General features: G+C 44.2%; 1 protein-coding gene across 1 annotated transcript; it reads right to left on the reverse strand.

Annotated features, from left to right (window-relative positions):
* Positions 1–18,512: 18,512 nt before the first annotated feature.
* Positions 18,513–19,695, reverse strand: LOC136540020 (calmodulin-binding protein 25-like). The gene has a single exon (XM_066532005.1). It carries the CDS (start codon positions 19,481–19,483, stop codon positions 18,860–18,862), a length of 624 nt encoding a protein of 207 aa, XP_066388102.1. The 5' UTR covers positions 19,484–19,695; the 3' UTR covers positions 18,513–18,859.
* Between the last annotated feature and the right edge of the window lie 330 nt (positions 19,696–20,025).

Genomic DNA, 20,025 nt, shown 5'->3' on the forward strand with positions numbered 1-20,025 from the left:
ACAAGAAGGTGAAGGTAAAGGAGTTTGCCGATGGAGATCTGGTCTGGAAATTGATTTTACCGATTGGGACTAAAAGTTCAAAGTTTGGAAAGTGATCTCCTAATTGGGAAGGTCCATATCGGATAAATTAGTCTGTTCCTGGTAACGCATATATTCTAGAAACCCTCGAAGGGGTCATGTTTCCCATAGTATTAAATGGAAAATATTTAAAGAAATATTACCCTAGTATCTGGATGGATGCATAAAAGTATAAGTGCCGATAACAGTCCTATCGGCTAGAATTATACAAGGATGTCAATGTCTCGTAAAGTGCCGATGCAATAGATAAGATTTACAAGTTTAACAAGGATTGGATAGCCAATATCGCACGCAGACGAATCTGGTCGGCTTCCTTCATTTCTTTGATGTCTTCATCGGCAGCACCCTCCATAGGCTTGAGTTTTTTCTTCATGGCCAAGGCTTTGCAATCCTGGGTGTCTCTTTCTTGCTGAAGGGCCTTGATGGCATTGGGTAGCTGGCTTTCTTCTTATTGAGCATGAGTTGAGGCTGCCTCAACTTCTTTCAATTCAGCCAATAGAGCCATCTTCTTTGCCGATAAATCTAAGATTTTCTGCTTAAGTTCAGCGCTCGAAGTCTGCAAGTTGCCGATGCCCTTGTGCTTCTCATCGGCAATTTGTTTTAGTTGAAGCATCTCTTCTTTGAGTTGAGCCTGAGCTGCTCTATCGGCAATGCGTTGAGTAGCCCATTGATATTGCAGTTGGCGGCTTTCTAAATGGGCTACTGGGAAGAGTACTTCTTCAACATCGGTAGAGACCTGGCCACGGATTGTTTTGAAAATTGCCTTTGTGGGGTCTGAGTCATCTACTAGTTGGGCGGTATCCTGCTGTAACAAGTTCAGGAGAGCTTCCAACTTGGACTTAGTTTCTACCGATATTGTTCCCAGTGCAAGGGAAGAACTTGTTTCCTCTCCATCATCGTCATAAACGTCAATGGCAAAGGAAAATAGGCTGTTTGGGGAGTCTTGTTCCTAAGGAAAAGAAAAAGAGGTCAGTTAAGGATAAGTATGAATATTATAAATCGACTAGATCAATCGGCTTACCTGTTTCAAGGCAATTTCCTGTACTTGACTGGAGGAAGCAGCCTGGAGTATGCCGTGTGGAGGATCGGCTGAGCTTGCCGATGGGATATCCTCTGTGACCTCATCGGTGGTTGGCTCTTAGGGTATGATGACCGATGGTATGTCCTGTACAAGAGGATTAACTGCTTGCTTAGTTGCATCGACTGATTCTGGGCGAATTGCAGACATTGGGGCAGATGTGGGGATCGGCATGGACTTCTATCATTTTGGCTATGCCTCGGCATCTGTTAAGGCTTTGCGCTTTGCTTGGGCATCAGCAACGATTGGCTAGGGGGCATCGGCACTTGTTGGTTGTGAAGCTTGGACATCTGGTACGCTTGCCAATGTACCCATTTGTTGCTGCAAGACAAGTGTAAGATATGATGTTTAACAGATAAAATGTGAAATCAAAGGGATACCTCTGAAGGTTTGTCAGAAGAAGTGGTGCTTGATATCAGAGGAATTACCGATGACGATCCAACAGCGGCTCTTACACCCTGATGATTAATATTAATACAGTTTGTGATCGGCATGAGTAGAAATAAATAGGGTTGTTACCTTGAATGCCTTGACCAGGGTTGTAGCAGCAGCCAATGGAGTGGCCCTAGCTGTAGCCAATTTGGACTTGGAGGTGATGGTCTTGGCATGGGTCTTCTGGTGAGTCAAAGCAGCTAAGGTGGGGGTGTTGTAGCCGATCGGTGATATCGGGGAGACAGGCCAAAGATCGAAGGGTTTTCCACTTTTGCTCATAGATGGTGCTGGGTTGTTAACCTATCACGAGAAAATTAGTTACTGATATATGAAAGGAAAAAGCATAAGGGAGTTAAAAGAAACTTACTGCGTCATTAGGGATGGCGTATTCAGGGTCGATCATGTGCCGATATGTGTGAGCAGATGTTGCAAACAGTTGTTCCCTCCACTCTTGCCACCATTGCTTATATGATTCGGTGATGAAAGATACTGGTGTCCGGATGGATAGATCGACATCTGTAGTATCGACATCGGGGGAGAGTCGCACTACCCTGTTCCAATCTGTTCCACAGGTGATTATTTCTCTAGGTTTGATCACATCGGCAAAACAAAGTTTAATTGGCAGTTGCCTAAAAGCCAATTGACGGGATACTGCCGATGGATTGTAAAACTCATACGTGATATTGGTGTTTTTCCCGCTACCGAATGTGTTTACTAGGATTGCCCTGGGAGTAATGATGGCCATCATGAGTTCATTATCCTGATTCAGAGTGTCATCGGCAAAGTTGAAAAGAAGGGGGAATCTGTTTTCTTCGTCAATATAAGGTACCCAGGCCCTATGATCACGAGAAAGACCATTGTAGAAGCTTTGGAAGAATCTGCCAATCTGGTCTTCATTGGCCTCTGTTCCAGGGAGGACAATTATGGCTTCACCAAAATTGAGGGGTGAGCGTGTTGCCGATTCCTCATCCCCAAGTACATGGTCTTCAACAATTTCTCATAGGAATTGTTGGGCAAAGAAATCCCATTGCAAACGTTTGTGCATATGGGTATTCAACCACATATTGATAAACCACCACGGGCCTCCTAAGTTGCCGATGGGTTCACCAAGCAAAAGTTTCTGAGACACTTGATGAAGAAGATGATAAGTGGAGCTCAGAAGGTATCGGCCAAAAGGGAACCTTACACCATTGGCCAAGAGTTCAGCCGCGGGGAGGAAGGCGTTGGTTGGTCCTACTGATCGACCACAGAAGATAAATTTTTCTAACCACATATTCAAGAATGTGGCATGTTCCCTCTGGTTAACTGTCCCGGTCTTCTGGCATTCTTGAATGTATCCTATCCAACCGCCGATGTTGTGGGTATTCACCCTATATTCAGATTTTCTGCCATAGATGGAGCCTTCACCGGTAGTTGAAATATCCAAGCCAGTGAGCATGTAGACATCGGCAAGTGTGGGAGTAGCTGGGCCATGTCCAAACATGAAAGTGTTTGTTGTGTCTGACCAAAAGTAAGCAGCTGCAATCATCATTGACTCATTCTTTTGCATATCGGTAATAGATAGCCTAATGCATTGGTCTAGCTTCCGTTCTGCCCAGTGTACTTGCATCGACCTATTAACCCTCAAGTACCAATTTTTCCACCCTTTGGTGGTTTTGGGCCAAGATCGGAATGTATCTTTCCATAAATTCAGAGAGAAATTTTGGGCTCTAAAGGGGATTCTGTTAACCTCTGCATTAATCAGATCAGTTGGATCTAGGTTGCCCATTGGTCCTAGGCATTGGACATGCGGCTGATCGGTTGGAATAACTAATTTGTTACGCAGTTCCTAAGTTTAGAGGATCCGGAGAACAAAAGAAAAGAAAAATTACCAACTGTATGAACTCGCAAAGACCAGAGGAATCAAGGTAAAAGGTAACGGAAGTGGAATGAACCGCAGGGACATCGAAGTTGATTGCCATTGTCTTGAGGTAGATGGGGGCACAAGCCGAAGACTCGAGGTTGACGCTGGAGAAGAGTTCTTGTTGGTTGAGGTCGCGCAGTTGTTCGTCGGAGTCACCGCTGAAAAGAGAAAATGTCAAAGATTGGAGTCTGAGGGTAGAAGACGAGCGTTCCGGAGAAATCTATTTATAAGCCGCTTGGAGTAGGGGTATTTTGGACTTATCTCTATGCCACGCGCATGTAGGTCGAGGTGGTTCAGATGGATATGGTAATTGTTCACGCGATGATCAGGGGATTGTACAGATGAGTTGATGGCAAGTAATCATGACTTGGGAGAGATATCGGTACATAATATTTTAATTTTGAAAGTGGCGGTATTATTATGTTAGGATCTTGCCGATGGATTATTGTTTCGGTATCTTAACCATAATCAAGGCAAGAGTGGTTGGCAATTGTGCGATATTTACTGAGGTGCGTGAATCAGGATTAGATTTGATTAGATTTGATAATAGATCAAGTTTTGGTTTGAAGGATGAGTTACGGTAATTGGGCGAAGGCAAACGTTATCTGGAGTAAATTTTGGAGCATTAATGGTTTTATACTCCGAAATTGGGGGGCATGTGTTGACACCGTTTTTTGCACATGTCAAAATGATCAGAGTGGGCTAATCGACAGGAGGAAAGTTACTGTATACACTGACAGCCGATGAAAATCAACTTGTAAAGATGGTTGCCGATGAATGGTGGTGATCGATGGAGAGGTTGATTTAGACTCGGGCGTTGCCGATAAGGTTGGAAATGTTATTATCGATGCCGATGAAGGAAGGCTTGAAGACTACTGCTGATGAAATAGGAAGTATGCTGATGGAGAAGAGGTCGGTGAGATTTCCATCGTAATCAAGGCGGACAGGGAAATAGATAGGAGTTGATTTCCTTTTCTATATTTGTTAGAGTATGATTCATGTAAGAGTCGCGTGTTTCCTTAGATATGGTCTTGGTGTCCTAGTTGTATTTGGTTATGTCTCTTTAGATCAGGGTATAAATATAGATTGAGGGGCAATGTAATAGATATATCAATCAATATCAAAACCAATTTTTACTACTATTTGCATCTACTTATTTTTCGGCGACTTCGTCAATTTGCATATTTTTTTCCTTTTTTACGAGTTCTCATTGATTCGGCGAGTCGCATAGTTTTAGTGTGACCTTCGGCGATTCTCGAGTTCCGTGTGAGTACCTCTTGGCCGTGACTTCTAGGCGTATCGCTGTTGTCAGGACCAAAGTGCTTGTATCTTCATCCTTGTCGATTAACAGGTCAAATTGACTGGCACGCTTTGGATATAGATTCGGGTATTAGCCCTTTGTGTTTGCAGATCCATTTTTGCATCAACAGTGGGAGCAACAATGATAGGCATAGATAATGATTCATCAAATATATCACAAGTTAAGCCTACATTGCAAGTTTCAACATGCTTCTTTTCATTTTGCTCATCAAGCAAAGAGGAATGAGCCTTTTCTAGATTTTTGTGAGCCTTACCAAGCTTCTCATGGGCTTCTTCTAGCCTCTCATGAATTGCTTTGAGCTCATTAAGGGCTTGCTTAAGGGCTTTTACCTCCTTATTCAAGCTCTTGCATTCCCTTCTCTTAATGTCAAAGTGTTCTTTAGCATCTTCTAACATGTTATATAATTCATCTTTAGTAGGTTCATCATCATCACTATCACTATCATTTTCATTATCATGTTCATCATCACTTCGATCATCACAAGTTTGTACCTTAGTGGCCTTAGCCTTGAAGCATGATGGAGTGTCAAAGAGAGAAGGCTTCTTATTGATAGTAATGCTTGCAAGTGCCTTATTCTTGATGGTCTTATCATCATCACTATCACTTGAGGAAGCATCACTATCCCAAGTGACCACATATGAACCACCCTTCTTCTTTTTGAAGGTCATCTTGTCCTTCTTCTCTTTGTTTTTCTTCTTGTCCTTCTTCTCTTTGTTTTTCTTCTTGTCCTTCTTCTTATTCTTCTTGTTGTCATCATCATTGTCGCTATTGTATGGACATTGAGCAACAAGATGATCTTTGCTTCCACACTTGAAGCACCTTCTTAACTCTTCTTTGTTCCTAGATGAAGACTTCTTTCTTCTAGCATGGTAGCCCTTCTTCATCATGAACTTGCCAAATTTCTTTACAAAGAGAGCCATCTTCTCATCATCATCATCCCATGAGCCATCATCTTCACTTGATGTTTCTTGCTTTGCCTTACCCTTGGATGATGTAGCCTTGAATGCCACACTCTTCTTTTTCTCATCTTTCTTTTCATCTTTCTTCTCCTTCTTTTCTTCTTTCTCATCATCATCTCTATAAGTATCTTCGGTCATTATATCTCCCAACACTTGGTTTGGTGTCATGGTGTCCAAACCACTCCTCACTAGAATAGTGACTAATGTGCCAAATCTTAAAGGTAAGCATCTCAAGAACTTGTGGGAGAAGTCCTTGTCCTTCACCTCCTCTCCAAGTGCTTTGAGATCATTGGCAAGCACTTAAAGCCTATGGAACATCTCTAGCACACTCTCATCCTCCTTAATCTTGAAGCTTACAAACTTCTCTTTGAGAATGTATGCCTTTACACCCTTCACGGCTTGAGTGCCCTCAAATGATTCTTCCAACTTCTTCCAAGCCTCATGAGCCATCTCAATATTTTTTATTTGCTCAAATGTTCTCTCATCAATTGCATCATAAATGGCACTTAGAGCAATGTCATTGTTTTAGAGAAGCACTTCTTCGTCCACGGTGGGATTCTCCGGATCACCAATCTCAATTTTGGTTTCTACCACCTTCCACACTTTTCTATTGATTGACTTGATATGTGTGGTCATCTTTGATTTCCAATACAGATAATTTGTGCCATCAAATTAGGGTGGCTTCTTGGTGTTGTTGATTTGAGCTATTTTTACACCGAAGGTTGTTAAGCCTCAAATCATAGTGACCTTGGCTCTAATACCACTTGAAAGGTCTTAATGGCTAGAGGAGGGTGAATAGCCTATTAAAAAATTCTACAACAACACTTAACAAACCGGTTAGACAATTAAAAGGCAAAGCGAGTGTTGCGCTAGCCTACTAAAAATGCAAGCCACCTACCACAATTCTAGTTTATGTAGTTTCTATCTAGACAATAACTATGTCACTACACTAAGTTAGTGTGCTCTCAAAAGCTAACTAAAGAGCCACACTAACCAAACTAACAAGCTCTCACAACTAGCTACACTAAAGAGCTTGATAACTAGTTTATGGTAATATAAAGAGAGTGAACAAGATGGTTATACCGCCGAGTCGAGGAGTGGACCAATCAATCACAAGAATGAATACCAATGAAGACCAATCACCTTGGAATCAAATGATGACACAATGATTTTTTACCGAGGTTCACTTGCTTGCCGGCAAGCTAGTCCTCGTTGTGGCGATTCACTCACTTGGAGGTTCATGTGCTAAGTGGCATCACACGCTAAACCCTCAATAGGGTGCCGCACAACCAACACAAGATGGGGATCACACAAGCCATGAGCAATCCACTAGAGTATCTTTTAGCTCTCTACTAAGGAAAGGTCAAGAACCTCTCACAATCACCACGATCAGAGCCGGAGACAATCACAACCCTTCGCTCGATGATCCTCGTTGCTCCAAGCCATCTAGGTGGCAGCAACCACCAAGAGTAACAAGCAAATCCCACAGCGAAACACGAACACCAAGTGCCTCTAGATGTAAATACTCAAACAATGCATTTGGATTCTCTCCCAATCTCACAAAGATGATGAATCAATGGTGGAGATGAGTGAGAGAGCATTGACTAAGCTCACAAGGTTGCTATGTCAATGCAAAATGGCCAAGAGAGAGAGAGCTAGAGCCAGCCATGGGGCTTAAATAGAAGTCTCCATGAAATAGAGTCGTTGTACCCCTTCACTAGGCATAACACGGGGTGACTGAACGCTCCGGTCATATTGATCGGACGCTGGACCTCAGCGTCCGGTCACACGATACGTGCCACATGTCCCCTCTCTTCAAATACTAAGCACTTGATCTCAATGGTCAAATGATGACCGGACGCGCTGCTACGAAGTGATCGGACGCTGGACCTCAGCGTCCGGTTGTTTTCAGTAAGCATCCAGAGATGATTTTTTTACGACCGGACGCATCCGGTCATGCTCGATTGGACTCACCCAGCATTCGATCACTTGGCGTTTCCCCTGTGCATTACCATGTTAGTGTGATCGGACGTAGCTAGCCAGTGTCCGGTCATTTCAGTGCCAGCGTCCGATCGATGATCGATGCTGCGCTTGTTCTGCTGCTACTGACCGGACACGTCGGTCCTTCAGAGACCAACGTCCGGTCACTTACAGTGACCTCTATCTTTTCTGTCTAGGGCGCCGGTGGCACCATTGGACTATACGCACTCTACGGACAAACACTTCACTGGTGAAGTTTCTAACCCTTGCTCAAATGTGCCAACCACCAAGTGTATCACCTTGTGCACATATGTTAGCATATTTTCACAAACATTTTCAAGGGTGTTAGCACTCCATTAGATCCTAAATGCATATGCAATGAGTTAGAGCATCTAGTGGTACTTTGATAACCGCATTTCGATACGAGTTTCACCCCTCTTAATAGTACGGCTATCGATCCAAATGTGATCACACTCACTAAGTGTCTCGATCACCAAAACAAAATGGCTCCTACCATTTATACCTTTGCCTTAAGCCTTTTGTTTTTCTCTTTCTTCTTTTCAAGTCCAAGCACTTGATCATCACCATGGCATCACCATCATCATGTCATGGTCTTCATTTGCTTCATCACTTGGAATATGCTACCTATCTCATGACCATTTGATAAACTAGGTTAGCACTTAGGGTTCCATCAATTCACCAAAACTAAACTAGAGCTTTCAATCTCCCTATTTATGATAATTGATGACAACCCTTTCACAAAGATATGAATTAAATTTAATTGAATCTATGTTGCTTGTCCAAGCATATTTACCATGTATAAAAGAATATGGACAAGTTTCATGAACCCCAAATGGCAGCGATTGCTCCCCCTACATATGTGCTAAGAGTTTGGATTGTAGCTTGTACATATGCTTAGATATGAAATATAGGAGACAATGACTACCAAATGATGCTAAGGTATAAAAGATGGACCTTTAAAGCATGGTACCAATCGGACTGCACCAATATACCATCCTTAGCACCATGGTTAGCTCGATACCACTTGGAAACACTTAGAAATGAAATCACTAGATAACATATGCATGATAGATTTTTATTTCATCATTCAAACCTACAACTAGCATACACCACATAAGCATGGATATTAAAATTTAAAACTTGTGCCATGCAAGCAAACATATGAAATGCACCATACAAGTTCATGAGCTTACTCCCCCTACTTGTGTGCTCAAAATTTTAATTGATCCATTTCCTTTGTCATATCTCTCCCCCTATGTCAAGTTCTCCCTCTATCACTTATATCTTTATTTCTTTCTCCCTTTGTTGTCTTTTCACCATCTTTGTACACTATTTCTCCCCCTTTATCATCAATGACCACAAAGGTTCAAAATGTAGATAGGTTGAGATTATCAATGTCAATCAATGGGGTGAGGATCATTTTCCCAAATTTGGTCCAATCTAGATCATTTGCCAAAGATATTTAACTCAGTTTGATCCAAGGACAAGCTTCTTCATACCTCCAAATAAGGGTTATCTTGTACCATGTTGAGTTAAACACTTATAACTCATCTTCTAGACTAAACACTAGGTTTACAAGCCCATGAACATGTCATATACTACCACTAGATCAAAATAAGCATAGAAGCAATAGTGGTACCATATAATCATTAAATTCATTTGATTTTCATGAATGAGCCTATTAAATGTGAAAGATGTCTAGATGCACTAAACATGTCCTTAGCAAGGATGTATGCCATGCCAATCAACTTTTACCTTGGATTGCTCAAAGGAGAGGCATGTTATATAAGTGGGGGTGCATCAACACATATTTCAGAAATCCAATATGTTCAACTCATTCCTTAGTTTGCAAAATCTTTTCTCATCCAATGGCTTAGTGAATATATCGGTAAGTTAATCTTCGGTGCCTACACTCTCAATGCAAATATCCTCTTTTTTTGGTGATCTTTTATGAAATGGTGGCGGACATCAATATGCTTTGTTCTTGCATGTTGAACCGGATTGTTGGTCAACTTGATTGCACTCTCATTGTCACATAGCAATGGCACTTTCTTGAACTTGATTCCAAAGTCACTCAAAGTGGCCTTCATCTAAAGTATTTGTGCACAACAACTACCAGCGGATATGTATTCAGCTTCGGCGGTTGATAATGCAGCGCTATTTTGCTTCTTTGATGATCAAGAAACAAGTGATCTTCCCAACAATTAACATGTGCCCGAGGTGCTCTTCCTTTCAACCTTGCATCCCGCATAATCTGAGTCAGAGTAACCAACTAGCTCAAACTTTGCTCATTTGGGATACCACAAACCAACATTCTGTGTATGCTTCAAGTACCTCAAAATTTTCTTTGTAGCCTTTAAATGACTTTCTCTTGGTAAGGATTGAAATCTTGCACACATGCACACACTAAACATGACATCTGGCCTTGATGCGGTCACATAGAGTAGGCTTCCAATCATAGACTGATACAATTTTTGATCTACCATATTGCCATTTGCATCACTATCTAAGTTACCATTTGTGCCTATTGGTGTGCTAATGACTTTACTATCACTCATGCCAAAATTTTTGATCATGTTCTTAATATACTTGCCTTGACTCACAAAAGTACCATTCTTTAATTGCTTGAGTTGAAGACCAAGAAAGTAATTTAACTCTCCAATCGTGGACATCTCAAACTCACTAGCTATCATCTTTCCAAACTCATCATAAAAGTCTTGATTTGTTGACCAAATATGATATCATCAACATAGATTTGTAACACAAATAAATCTTTTCCAATCTTCTTGATGAAAAGAGTGGTGTCAACCTTGTCCATCATGAACCCTTTAGAGAGTAGGAAGTCCCTTAATCTCTCATACCATGCTCTAGGTGCTTGCTTCAAACCATACAATACCTTTTTCAACTTGTACACATGGTCAGGCTTCTTGTCATCTTTAAAATCGAGAGGTTGCTCAACATATACTTCTTCATTGATGTAACCATTGAGAAATACACTCTTGACATCCATTTGATAGAGCTTGATGTTGTGGACACAAGCATAGGCTAGCAAGATTCTAATTGCTTTCAATCTAGCAACCGAGGCATATGTTTCTCCAAAGTCAAGACCTTCAACTTATGTATAGCCTTGTGCTACTAATCTTGCTTTGTTCCTTACTACTATCCTATCTTGATCTTGCTTGTTTCTAAAGACCCATTTGGTTCCAATCACATTGTGTCCCTTTGGTCTTTCTACCGATTCTCATACTTGATTTCTTGTAAAATTATTCAATTCTTCATGCATAGCATTCACCCAATCAACATTCTTCAATGCTTCATATATCTTCTTTGGTTCAATGGATGACACAAATGAGAAATGCTCACAAAATAAAGCCAATCTTGATCTTGTTTGTACACCTCTAGAAATATCACCAATTATAGTGTCAAATAGATGATTCCTTGCAATATTTATTGGTTGGAGCATTGGAACTTGATTGCTTGCACTTGCTTGATCATTGGGTTGAGATGATGTACTAGCCACTTGATCTTGTTCATTATCATGATAGCCACTTGTACTAGCTTGATTTGTATCATCTTGCACATTTGAGTTGGAGAGCACTTGCACTTGATCATCTTTATCATCATTCACTTGCATAGGCCTCAATTCACCAACATCCATGTTTTTTATGGCATTTGAAAGTTGAATGCCTCTAACATCTTCTAAGTTCTCATTCTCTTCTTGTGAACTCTTGGTTTCATCAAATTCAACATCATGAACTTCCTCAAGAGTACCACTATCCAAATTCCAAACTCTATATGCTTTGCTAGTGGTTGAATAACCAAGTAGGAATCCTTCATCACATTTCTTTTTAAACTTGCCCAATCTAGTGCATTTCTTCAAGATATAGCACTTGCAACCAAAGACCTGAAAATATACAATGTTGGGCTTTCTACCATTCAAGAGCTTATACGGTGTCTTCTCTTTTAATGGGTAACAATAGAGACGATTGCTACAATAGCAAGCCATGTTGATAGCTTTGGCCCAAAAAGATTGACTCACATTGTACTCACTAAGCATAGACCTTGCCATATCAATGAGTGTTCTATTTTTCCTCTCAATAAGGCCATTTGATTATGGAGTGTACTTGGCTGAGAATTAATGTCTAATTCCAAATTCATCACACAACTCATCAATTCTAGTGTTCTTGAACTCACTACCATTGTCACTTCTAACTCTCTTGATGGTTGTTTCAAACTCATTGTGAATGCCCTTGACAAATAATTTGAATGTTGCAAACATATCACTCTTGTCCACTAGAAAGAATACAAATGTATATCTAGTGTAATCATCTACTATCACAAAGCTATATTTATTACCACCAATGCTAATGTATTGTGTTGGTCCAAATAAATCCATGTGCAATAACTCAAATGCTTTACTAGTGCTCATTATGCTTTTCTTAGATTGGGTGTTTTCAACTTGTTTTCTGGCTTGACAAGAGCTACAAAGCTTATCCTTTTCAAACACAACATCTTTCAAGCCTCTAACCAAGTCATGCTTAACCAATCTATTCAATTGTTTTATTTCAACATGACCAAGCCTTCTATGCCATAACCAACCCATGCTAGACTTAGTGAACAAGCATGTAGATAATTTAGCTTCACTAGCATTGAAATCAACTAAGTATAGATTTTCATATCTAAATCCTTTGAAGATCAAATTAGAGCCATCTACACTTATGATCTCTACATCATCTACCCCAAATATGCAATTGAATCCAAGATCACACAATTGAGCCACGGATAGCAAATTAAAGTTCAAGCTCTCTACTAGCAACACATTGGATATGCTCATGTCATTGGATATTGCAATCTTACCAAGCCCTTTGACCTTGCCTTTGCCATTATCACCAAATGTAAAACTATCATAATCATCATTGCCATTGTTGTGATTGAGTTGAACATTCTTGCATCACCGGTCATGTGTTGAGTGCACCCACTATCAAGAACACAATGCCTTCCTCTAGCTTTGTAATTGACCTATAAAGGAAGATCAATTCTTTTTAGGTACCCAAACTTATTTGGGTCCTTGAAGGTTAGTTACTAAGCTCTTTGGTACTCAAATGGCTTTCTTCTTTGAGCCCATCCATGGTTTACCAATGAACTTAGCCTTTACACCATTTGCACCCTTAGTAAGCATATAGAAAGAATCAAGCTTAATGGAGGATACATTAGTATTTTTGCTCTTATTTTTGCATTCATGCTCTTTATGACCAACTTGCTTGCAACTAGTGCAAAACTGACCATTGTTCTTTACAAAACTAGTCTTGTGAGGAGCAAAGGCCACCTTGCCTTTCTTGGGAGTATAGCCCAATCCCTCTTTGTAGAGAGAAGCTCTTTGGCTACCCAAGCACATAAGCAAGCGGTCCTCACCACCATAGGCCTTAGCTAAGATGTGAGTGAGCTTGTTGACCTCCTTCTTGAGGTTCTCATTCTGAACCATTAGTAAGTCATCACAAGTGAAACCATCACTACTAGATGAGGTGGAAGTAGAAGTACTACAAGAAGGGTTAGTGGGAGCAACAATGATAGGCATAGATAATGATTCATCAAATATATCACAAGTTAAGCCTACATTGCAAGTTTCAACATGCTTCTTTCCATTTTGCTCATCAAGCAAAGAGGAATGAGCCTTTTCTAGCTTTTTGTGAGCCTTGCCAAGCTTCTCATGGGCTTCCTCTAGCCTCTTATGAATTGCTTTGAGCTCATCAATGGCTTGCTTAAGGGCTTTTACCTCCTTATTCAAGCTCTTGCATTCACTTCTCTTAATGTCAAAGTGTTCTTTAGCATCTTCTAGCATGTCATATAATTCATCTTTAGTAGGTTCATCATCATCACTATCACTATCATTTTCATTATCATGTTCATCATCACTTCCATCATCACAAGTTTGTACCTTAGTGGCCTTAGCCATGAAGTACGATGGAGTGTCAAAGAGAGAAGGCTTCTCATTGATAACAATGCTTGCAAGTGCCTTCTTCTTGGTGGTCTTGTCATCATCGACTTATTTTTTTGACTTGTTTTTTCAGCGAAGCGAACGGGGCCATTGGTAAATCCCTAGCGATTATCTAGGGCATGTTTGATTGCCTGAACCAGGGTGGCTCATATGGCTCGAAAAAGACAAGCTGGACTAGGATAGGCTAACCAGGTGCAACTGCCTGCGTTTATTTTTCATGTATGAAACTAGCCGATTCTCAAAAAAATGTATGAAACTAGCCAGGCTGAATAGAAATCATGTTTGTTTGCATGTACAAATATGTATAACTACGTTGCGCTATGAATTCGGTGGCCTTACCATCGTACCTTCGTCATCCTCACCTCATTGCGATCTCATCGATCACCTCACATGCGTGAGCAACTCAACCATAAGAAGGCACGGATGATCTATCCTCGGCTCGCACGCGTTGCACAGGCACAGGTGCCGGCACGGCAGCCGCAAATGGCGCAAATGGGGATGGGGATGGGGGCTTTAGCCACCACGGCGGTGGTCGACCACATCCCAGCGCGGACAAAGAGGAGGGAGACGACGGGGCACTTGCGCCAGCCGAGGTCCTCGATGTCACACGTGACCTCCTCAACCGAGAGCATGACGGTCGTGCTCCTAGCGGCGCCCAGCGGTGGCGTTGAGGGGGATAGTGGAGCGGCGCAGGTGCATGAGCTCCACCGACCTGAGCACATCCACCTCCGCGGCTGCCTGCCGGACCCGCTCCTTGAGCTCCAACTGTGCCTCCGCCCCCTCACCCGTCGTGCCAAGCTAGAGACCGCTTGCGCGTGCTAGCTCCAGCCCGCGCGCGCACCAGCTCGTCGACGTCGTCGTCTGGTCCACAGCTGGCGACCGCATCCCTAGGAGAGGCATGACGAATCAATGATGGGGGTGCAGGAGACGGCGGTGTTGGCGACGTAGACGTTGTGGGCGTGGCTGAGCCTAAGGGCGAGTGAGTGGAAGAGGGCAGTGAGAGGGTTCTAGGTACTAACGAGGACGACGATGGCATGGGCGCAAGAGTGGAGAGAGAAGGAGAAGGAGATGTGGTCAGGTCAGAGGTGGTGGAGGAGAAGGAGGCGGAGGATGAAGGCGCAGGAGGAGGGGGAGGGGACTGCGCGAAGGAGGGAGTTGGCGGAGGTGCGGGAGGAGAGGTAGCCGGAGGTGAGGAGGATGGCGTCTTGCTGGTAAAGAGAAGGGAGGTGACGAAACTTCCACCGGTCGCACGCAACGCACCTAGATGAGCCGGGCTCCAGAGAAATGGAAATAAAGGCCCGTTCGCGTGCCCTTAAACCCGGCTTGATCCGCTTCTTTTTCATCCAGAACAGTCTTTTCCTCTCACAAATTTCTTCAGATTCATCCAGATTTCTCCAGAATTCCTCCAAGCGAACAGGGCCTTTGTATTGCTGAAATGGGTAATTCTATACACTGACGAATAATTTGGTTGAGCCATCGGTGGTCTGACGGTCTGTTATTATTTTAGCTATAGACGGCTATAAAAAATTATATACCAATACACGATCCCACAAGGAACCGGACGATTCACCACGACACACTAACACTGGAGCATGCAACCTATGAGGTGTCCACTTCTCACACCTTATGCTCACTTGTGGAGTACGTTTCTTGTACTCATGGAGTCATGGTGTTTGTTATCTTTGAGTTGTGTTGAATGTAAGACAACCTCTATTTACCGGCACTTTTGCGCTCACATTCCCTCTTTTGGTAGGTATGGGGGAATGATGGACACCCTTGAGCAGCATAGCAAGTGGTGGTCGCATGAACCAGCCATAAGATGTATCTTATCGTGATTTTAGACTTCGGTTGCGGTTTGTTGTAAGAACCAAGTGTGATGATGAAACTTGTGTTGTAAACTTAAACTAAATTCAATGCGTTAACTTGATCTGACGTATATGCTCTCATATGTATTGATCATGTGTATTTCTGTGCATTATGGATAGCATAGATGGTGTGACCGAGAGAAAGATATGTTAATTTTATTAAATCGAGTATGATGAATGATTGACAGTTTGGTTTAATGTAGTTAATTGGAGGGTCCTCGTAACTACCATTTTCTTGTCTTCTTCTCTTCGTCGTCACCTTTGGTACGGTGTACCTCTACATGACCCCTCTACCCTTTTTTCACCTTCAACTCTTCTTCCTTATCTCTATTGCTCCCTTATCATTGGACTACAATGCTAATAAGCAAGGTTAATCACTAAATTGTTTTTGTCATTAATACACCAAAATCTAAATAGAGAGCCAAATGCACTTAGAAACACTCAAGTAAATAGCATTTCCATTGAAAAAGGACTTCACAAAATAGACTTGGATCGGCATTGGTGATACGATGTATGCTCACTTAGTGTCGGCAGATGCTATACACACTCATCTTAACGAAACACGTGTCAACGGACACGTTCTAAAAAAAAGCAGATACTATACACCATGAATCTTACGATGCAAGTTACAATCGTGCATTGGTATTGACATTTTGCACGACACATGGGCGGCGGCAGGGGTATGCCCCTGTATTCCTTGGCATACCCAAGATTTGAGAGAGAAAATAAACATGTATATAGAGATTTATATGTGTATATAGATGCATTCACGTGGTATTGTGCAATGGCTCGTAGGCCTAGTAAAACAACCAATTTATGGCAGCCCACGATGGAACCAAGCCCAAAAAGGTAGAAACCATCCATTCACGTCCGTCCCGTGAGGCCGTGACTCCCATGTCCCGTCCGTTCCCTGCGTAGCGATTTCCTCCGCTCTGAGCCGGAAGTGGAATGCGGCCGGCCGCTAGCGCCATGGTTTACCCTCCAACCTCCACCCGCGCCGAGGTTCACACCTCCCCCACTCTAGCGTCTGGCCGACTCGCCCCCTGCCCCTTTCCCTGCTGGCTGCTGCCTCCTCCAGCGCAAAGGAGCTAGCCACCGGTGGCCGGGCGGCGCCCCTTCTGCTCTGCAGCACCCTCCGGCGTCCGTGTCTGGCCTACCGGCCCTCCCCAGCTACCCCTCGGCGGCTCGGTGGCTTCAAGCATGGTGAGCAGACCAGAACACCCTAGATCCACTCCCCAGTGAAACATTGAAAATAAATTCTTTTTCTAATTTTTTTATTGTATTCTTAATTCTTGTAATGTAGACGAAGAAGAAGAATGACGTTAGCATATTATGCAACTGATGAAGAGGGTGAAGTTGTAGATTTGGAAGCGCTTGAACATGATCCTGGGAAGCGGATTCCCATCTCAAGGTTTGTTGTCAATGACTAGGATAGAGTTAGAAGGAGATATATTGAGTGAGAGCCTGTTTGGTTTAAGAAACATAAATTGCCTGAGTATAGTGTAGAAAAAGATATCATCAATCTCTTCCAACAAGGGGATCGTAGAGTTATATTGTAGTTGTCTTTACTATTTTGTAATATTCCTTAATTATTAGAGACAATGACACTATGTTTAGAACTTGTACTTTGGTTATTATTATGGATTTATTATGGCCATTATAAATTATCGTCTATTATATTGTATATTTGCTTCGAAAATTTTTATACATGGCACACCCAGCTGCAAATTCCTGGCTCCGCCACCGGCACGACATGTGAACAACACCACCATTAACGTACTGATCGCTGATTCATCCGGGGTCTCACCATCGTCACTGCTATCACAATCCAAAGGACTGAAAAACTTGGCGTCCAGCAGGTATGTGCCCCGACGGCGAGCCGCACGGACCAGACGTCCTAGCGCTACTGCTGCTCCTCTAGTTGACGACTTGACGTGTTGATTCTCTCCTCCATTGTTACTGCATTCCAGTTTCCTGAATTTTGTACTAGGTGGCTGGGGAGGAACTGAGGAAGGATGCGCTTGTGAAAGACTGACAAAGTGACAAGTGAACGGTTGTTCACTTCTTATCCATTCCTTGTTTGTTTGTACTGGCTTTGTGGCGGACTGTCGAGGCGCTGAGGTCTTCCAAGGCTTTCCAAATTTAATACCAATGGTTTTAAATTTAAATGACCATTTGTGTCAACTAGAACTTGAACTTAGGTAGCCTGCTACTAAACATCGATGTCTCTACTGACAGTGGCACTAGAGTACCGAATTTCTTTTCCATGCTCAGGGGCATCTTTCGATCAGATGATGATTCGGATGAGGTGCAATGCTGCCTCGGAGGATTCATCATTCAGTGCTAAAACAAGTGGACCTCTTTATGTGTCGGCATTGGCTGTGTGAACGGGGAGTCTGTTTTTTTACAGAAGTCGTAAGAGAAAAGGAAACCAGCACGATCACTGTCGCAAAAGAGGAACAAATTAAAAAGGCAGCTTTTGTATCTTTTTGGATTAGCATTTTCCCCTCCTCTTTTCAACACCTGTGCAAAGTCTCCGAAGCATAAAGCACATGAGTACAAGACCAGGTCGCGCGGCAAAGGGAAGTGAGTGGAGCGCGAATTTCGGTTTTCACTGAACCTGTATCTGTATGGTGTACTAGTTTGCCTCTTCGAAAGCTTTCAGAATTATGGTTCCCCCAAAAAAAAAAGCTTTCAGAATTATCACACCCATGAAAAAGTTTTGGCTCGTGAGTCGTGACGTGTCGTTCACGGTTACATTGTGGCTGATAGGTGTAATATTGTAATATTGTGGAAAAGCTTTGATGGCTGGGTGATTTTGATGTGCAGCATGGTAAAGCCACAAATAGATGGTTTATCCTCCCAGAATTTTTCAGTAACCAAAGCCAATTATGGGTGCTGGTGCAGCTGAAAAGTTTCTGGCCATTGCCAACGAGACATTTTTACACAAGCAGGATTGATTGGATTGCGAGAAGCATGCAAGTGCAAGTGCAAGTGCAAGTGCAATCGCAATACAGTAGAAAGCGTGAGTGACTCTGCTATTCCATCCCTAGACCAGTCAAGGTCACCCCAACTGTAAATATGTGATGTACAGCTTCTCCGCGCGCAGGGAGAAGAAGGGATCAAATCACAAGCTGATCTGATCATCCGAGCTAGATGCAGGATGCTAATGCTGCACACGCACGTACAAGGTCGCCTGGAACGGACGGGGATCCACCACGACGTTTTCATGGGCTAGCAGTCAGGGCTGAGACCACCTCGTTCTTCTTCCCGTACATGACGTTCCACGAGTCCAGCGTCGGGAACAGCGGCTGCTGCTGCTCCGCCGCCGCGGCGGGCGTGGCCGTCGCGTACGGTGCAGCAGCAGCGACGTGCGGCGCGTGTCCCGCCGCCTGGAGGAACTGCTCGACGCCGAGGTGCGGCAGGAGGAGGCCGATGCCGAGGCTGCCGTCCTGCTGTTGCTGCGGCTGCACCAGGTCGGCCTCGTCGGCGCCGGTGACGCGCTGCACCATGGCGCGGAAGGTGGCGGCGTCGGTGCTGATGTACGTGGTGGGCGCGCGCTTGGACGGCCGCGGCCGGCGCCGCTTCCCCGCGTGCCCGCCCGCCGGGCCCAGCCGGCACCGCGCGGACGACGACGGCGACGGCGCTGCGGCCATCGCGGGACCGGGACAGTCTGTCCCTGCCACGGCGCCGTGCATCAGCATCGCCGTCGTGGCCACGGGCGGCGGCTCCGGGGCGTGATCGGAGAGGGAGAAGTGGAGCGCGCGCGCGATGGCCGCGTCGGCGAAGGAGTGGGACAGGAGCGCGCTCTGCGGCGCCACGCCCGCGCAGGAGAGGGAGACGGCGTCCATGGCGTCGCTGACTGGGCGCTGGCTGGCTGCGTGTCAAGCTCAGGCTCTCGGCTCTGCTAGCTGCAACTGCATGCAAGCGGTGGCGACGACCTTGGGGAGGGAGTGGGAACGGGCGGACCGAGTGTGCGAGCGGCGGGCGGAGGTTATAAAGGACGGAGGCGGGTGGGCTGGGACAGAGGAGGGCAGCTGGTGCGGGCGGGCGGCGCGTGGGCGGTGCTGCGTCGTCACGGCAGCCAACGGCGGGGGGCGGGCGATGGCGATGTGGACGCGTCCTGCGACGTGCGTGATGGTGATGGCAGCGTCATCGCATCGCAGGTCGCAGCGCATGGGTTTGGCCGTTTGGGTGGGGCAGCGTGGTTCTGATTTTGAATGATGAATGGACTCGGACCCAACTCTTGTCCGGTCTCGCCAATCCGGTAGGTAGGTAGGTGCCCTGCGTACGTGCGTACGTCCTTGCGACCACAGCCCGATGACGTCAAACGTCTAGAGAGCTGAGACCGGCTTGTCCATGTCATGTCCCTTCGCCGCCTTCGCTCGCGACT

Source organism: Miscanthus floridulus, chromosome 2, assembly GCF_019320115.1.
Source record: "Miscanthus floridulus cultivar M001 chromosome 2, ASM1932011v1, whole genome shotgun sequence".
NCBI lineage: Eukaryota > Viridiplantae > Streptophyta > Magnoliopsida > Poales > Poaceae > Miscanthus > Miscanthus floridulus.

Coding starts and splice junctions, on each gene's coding strand:
- LOC136540020 (XM_066532005.1), bottom strand. CDS start 19,483: ATGGACGCCGTCTCCCTCTCCTGCGCGGGCGTGGCGCCGCAGAGCGCG.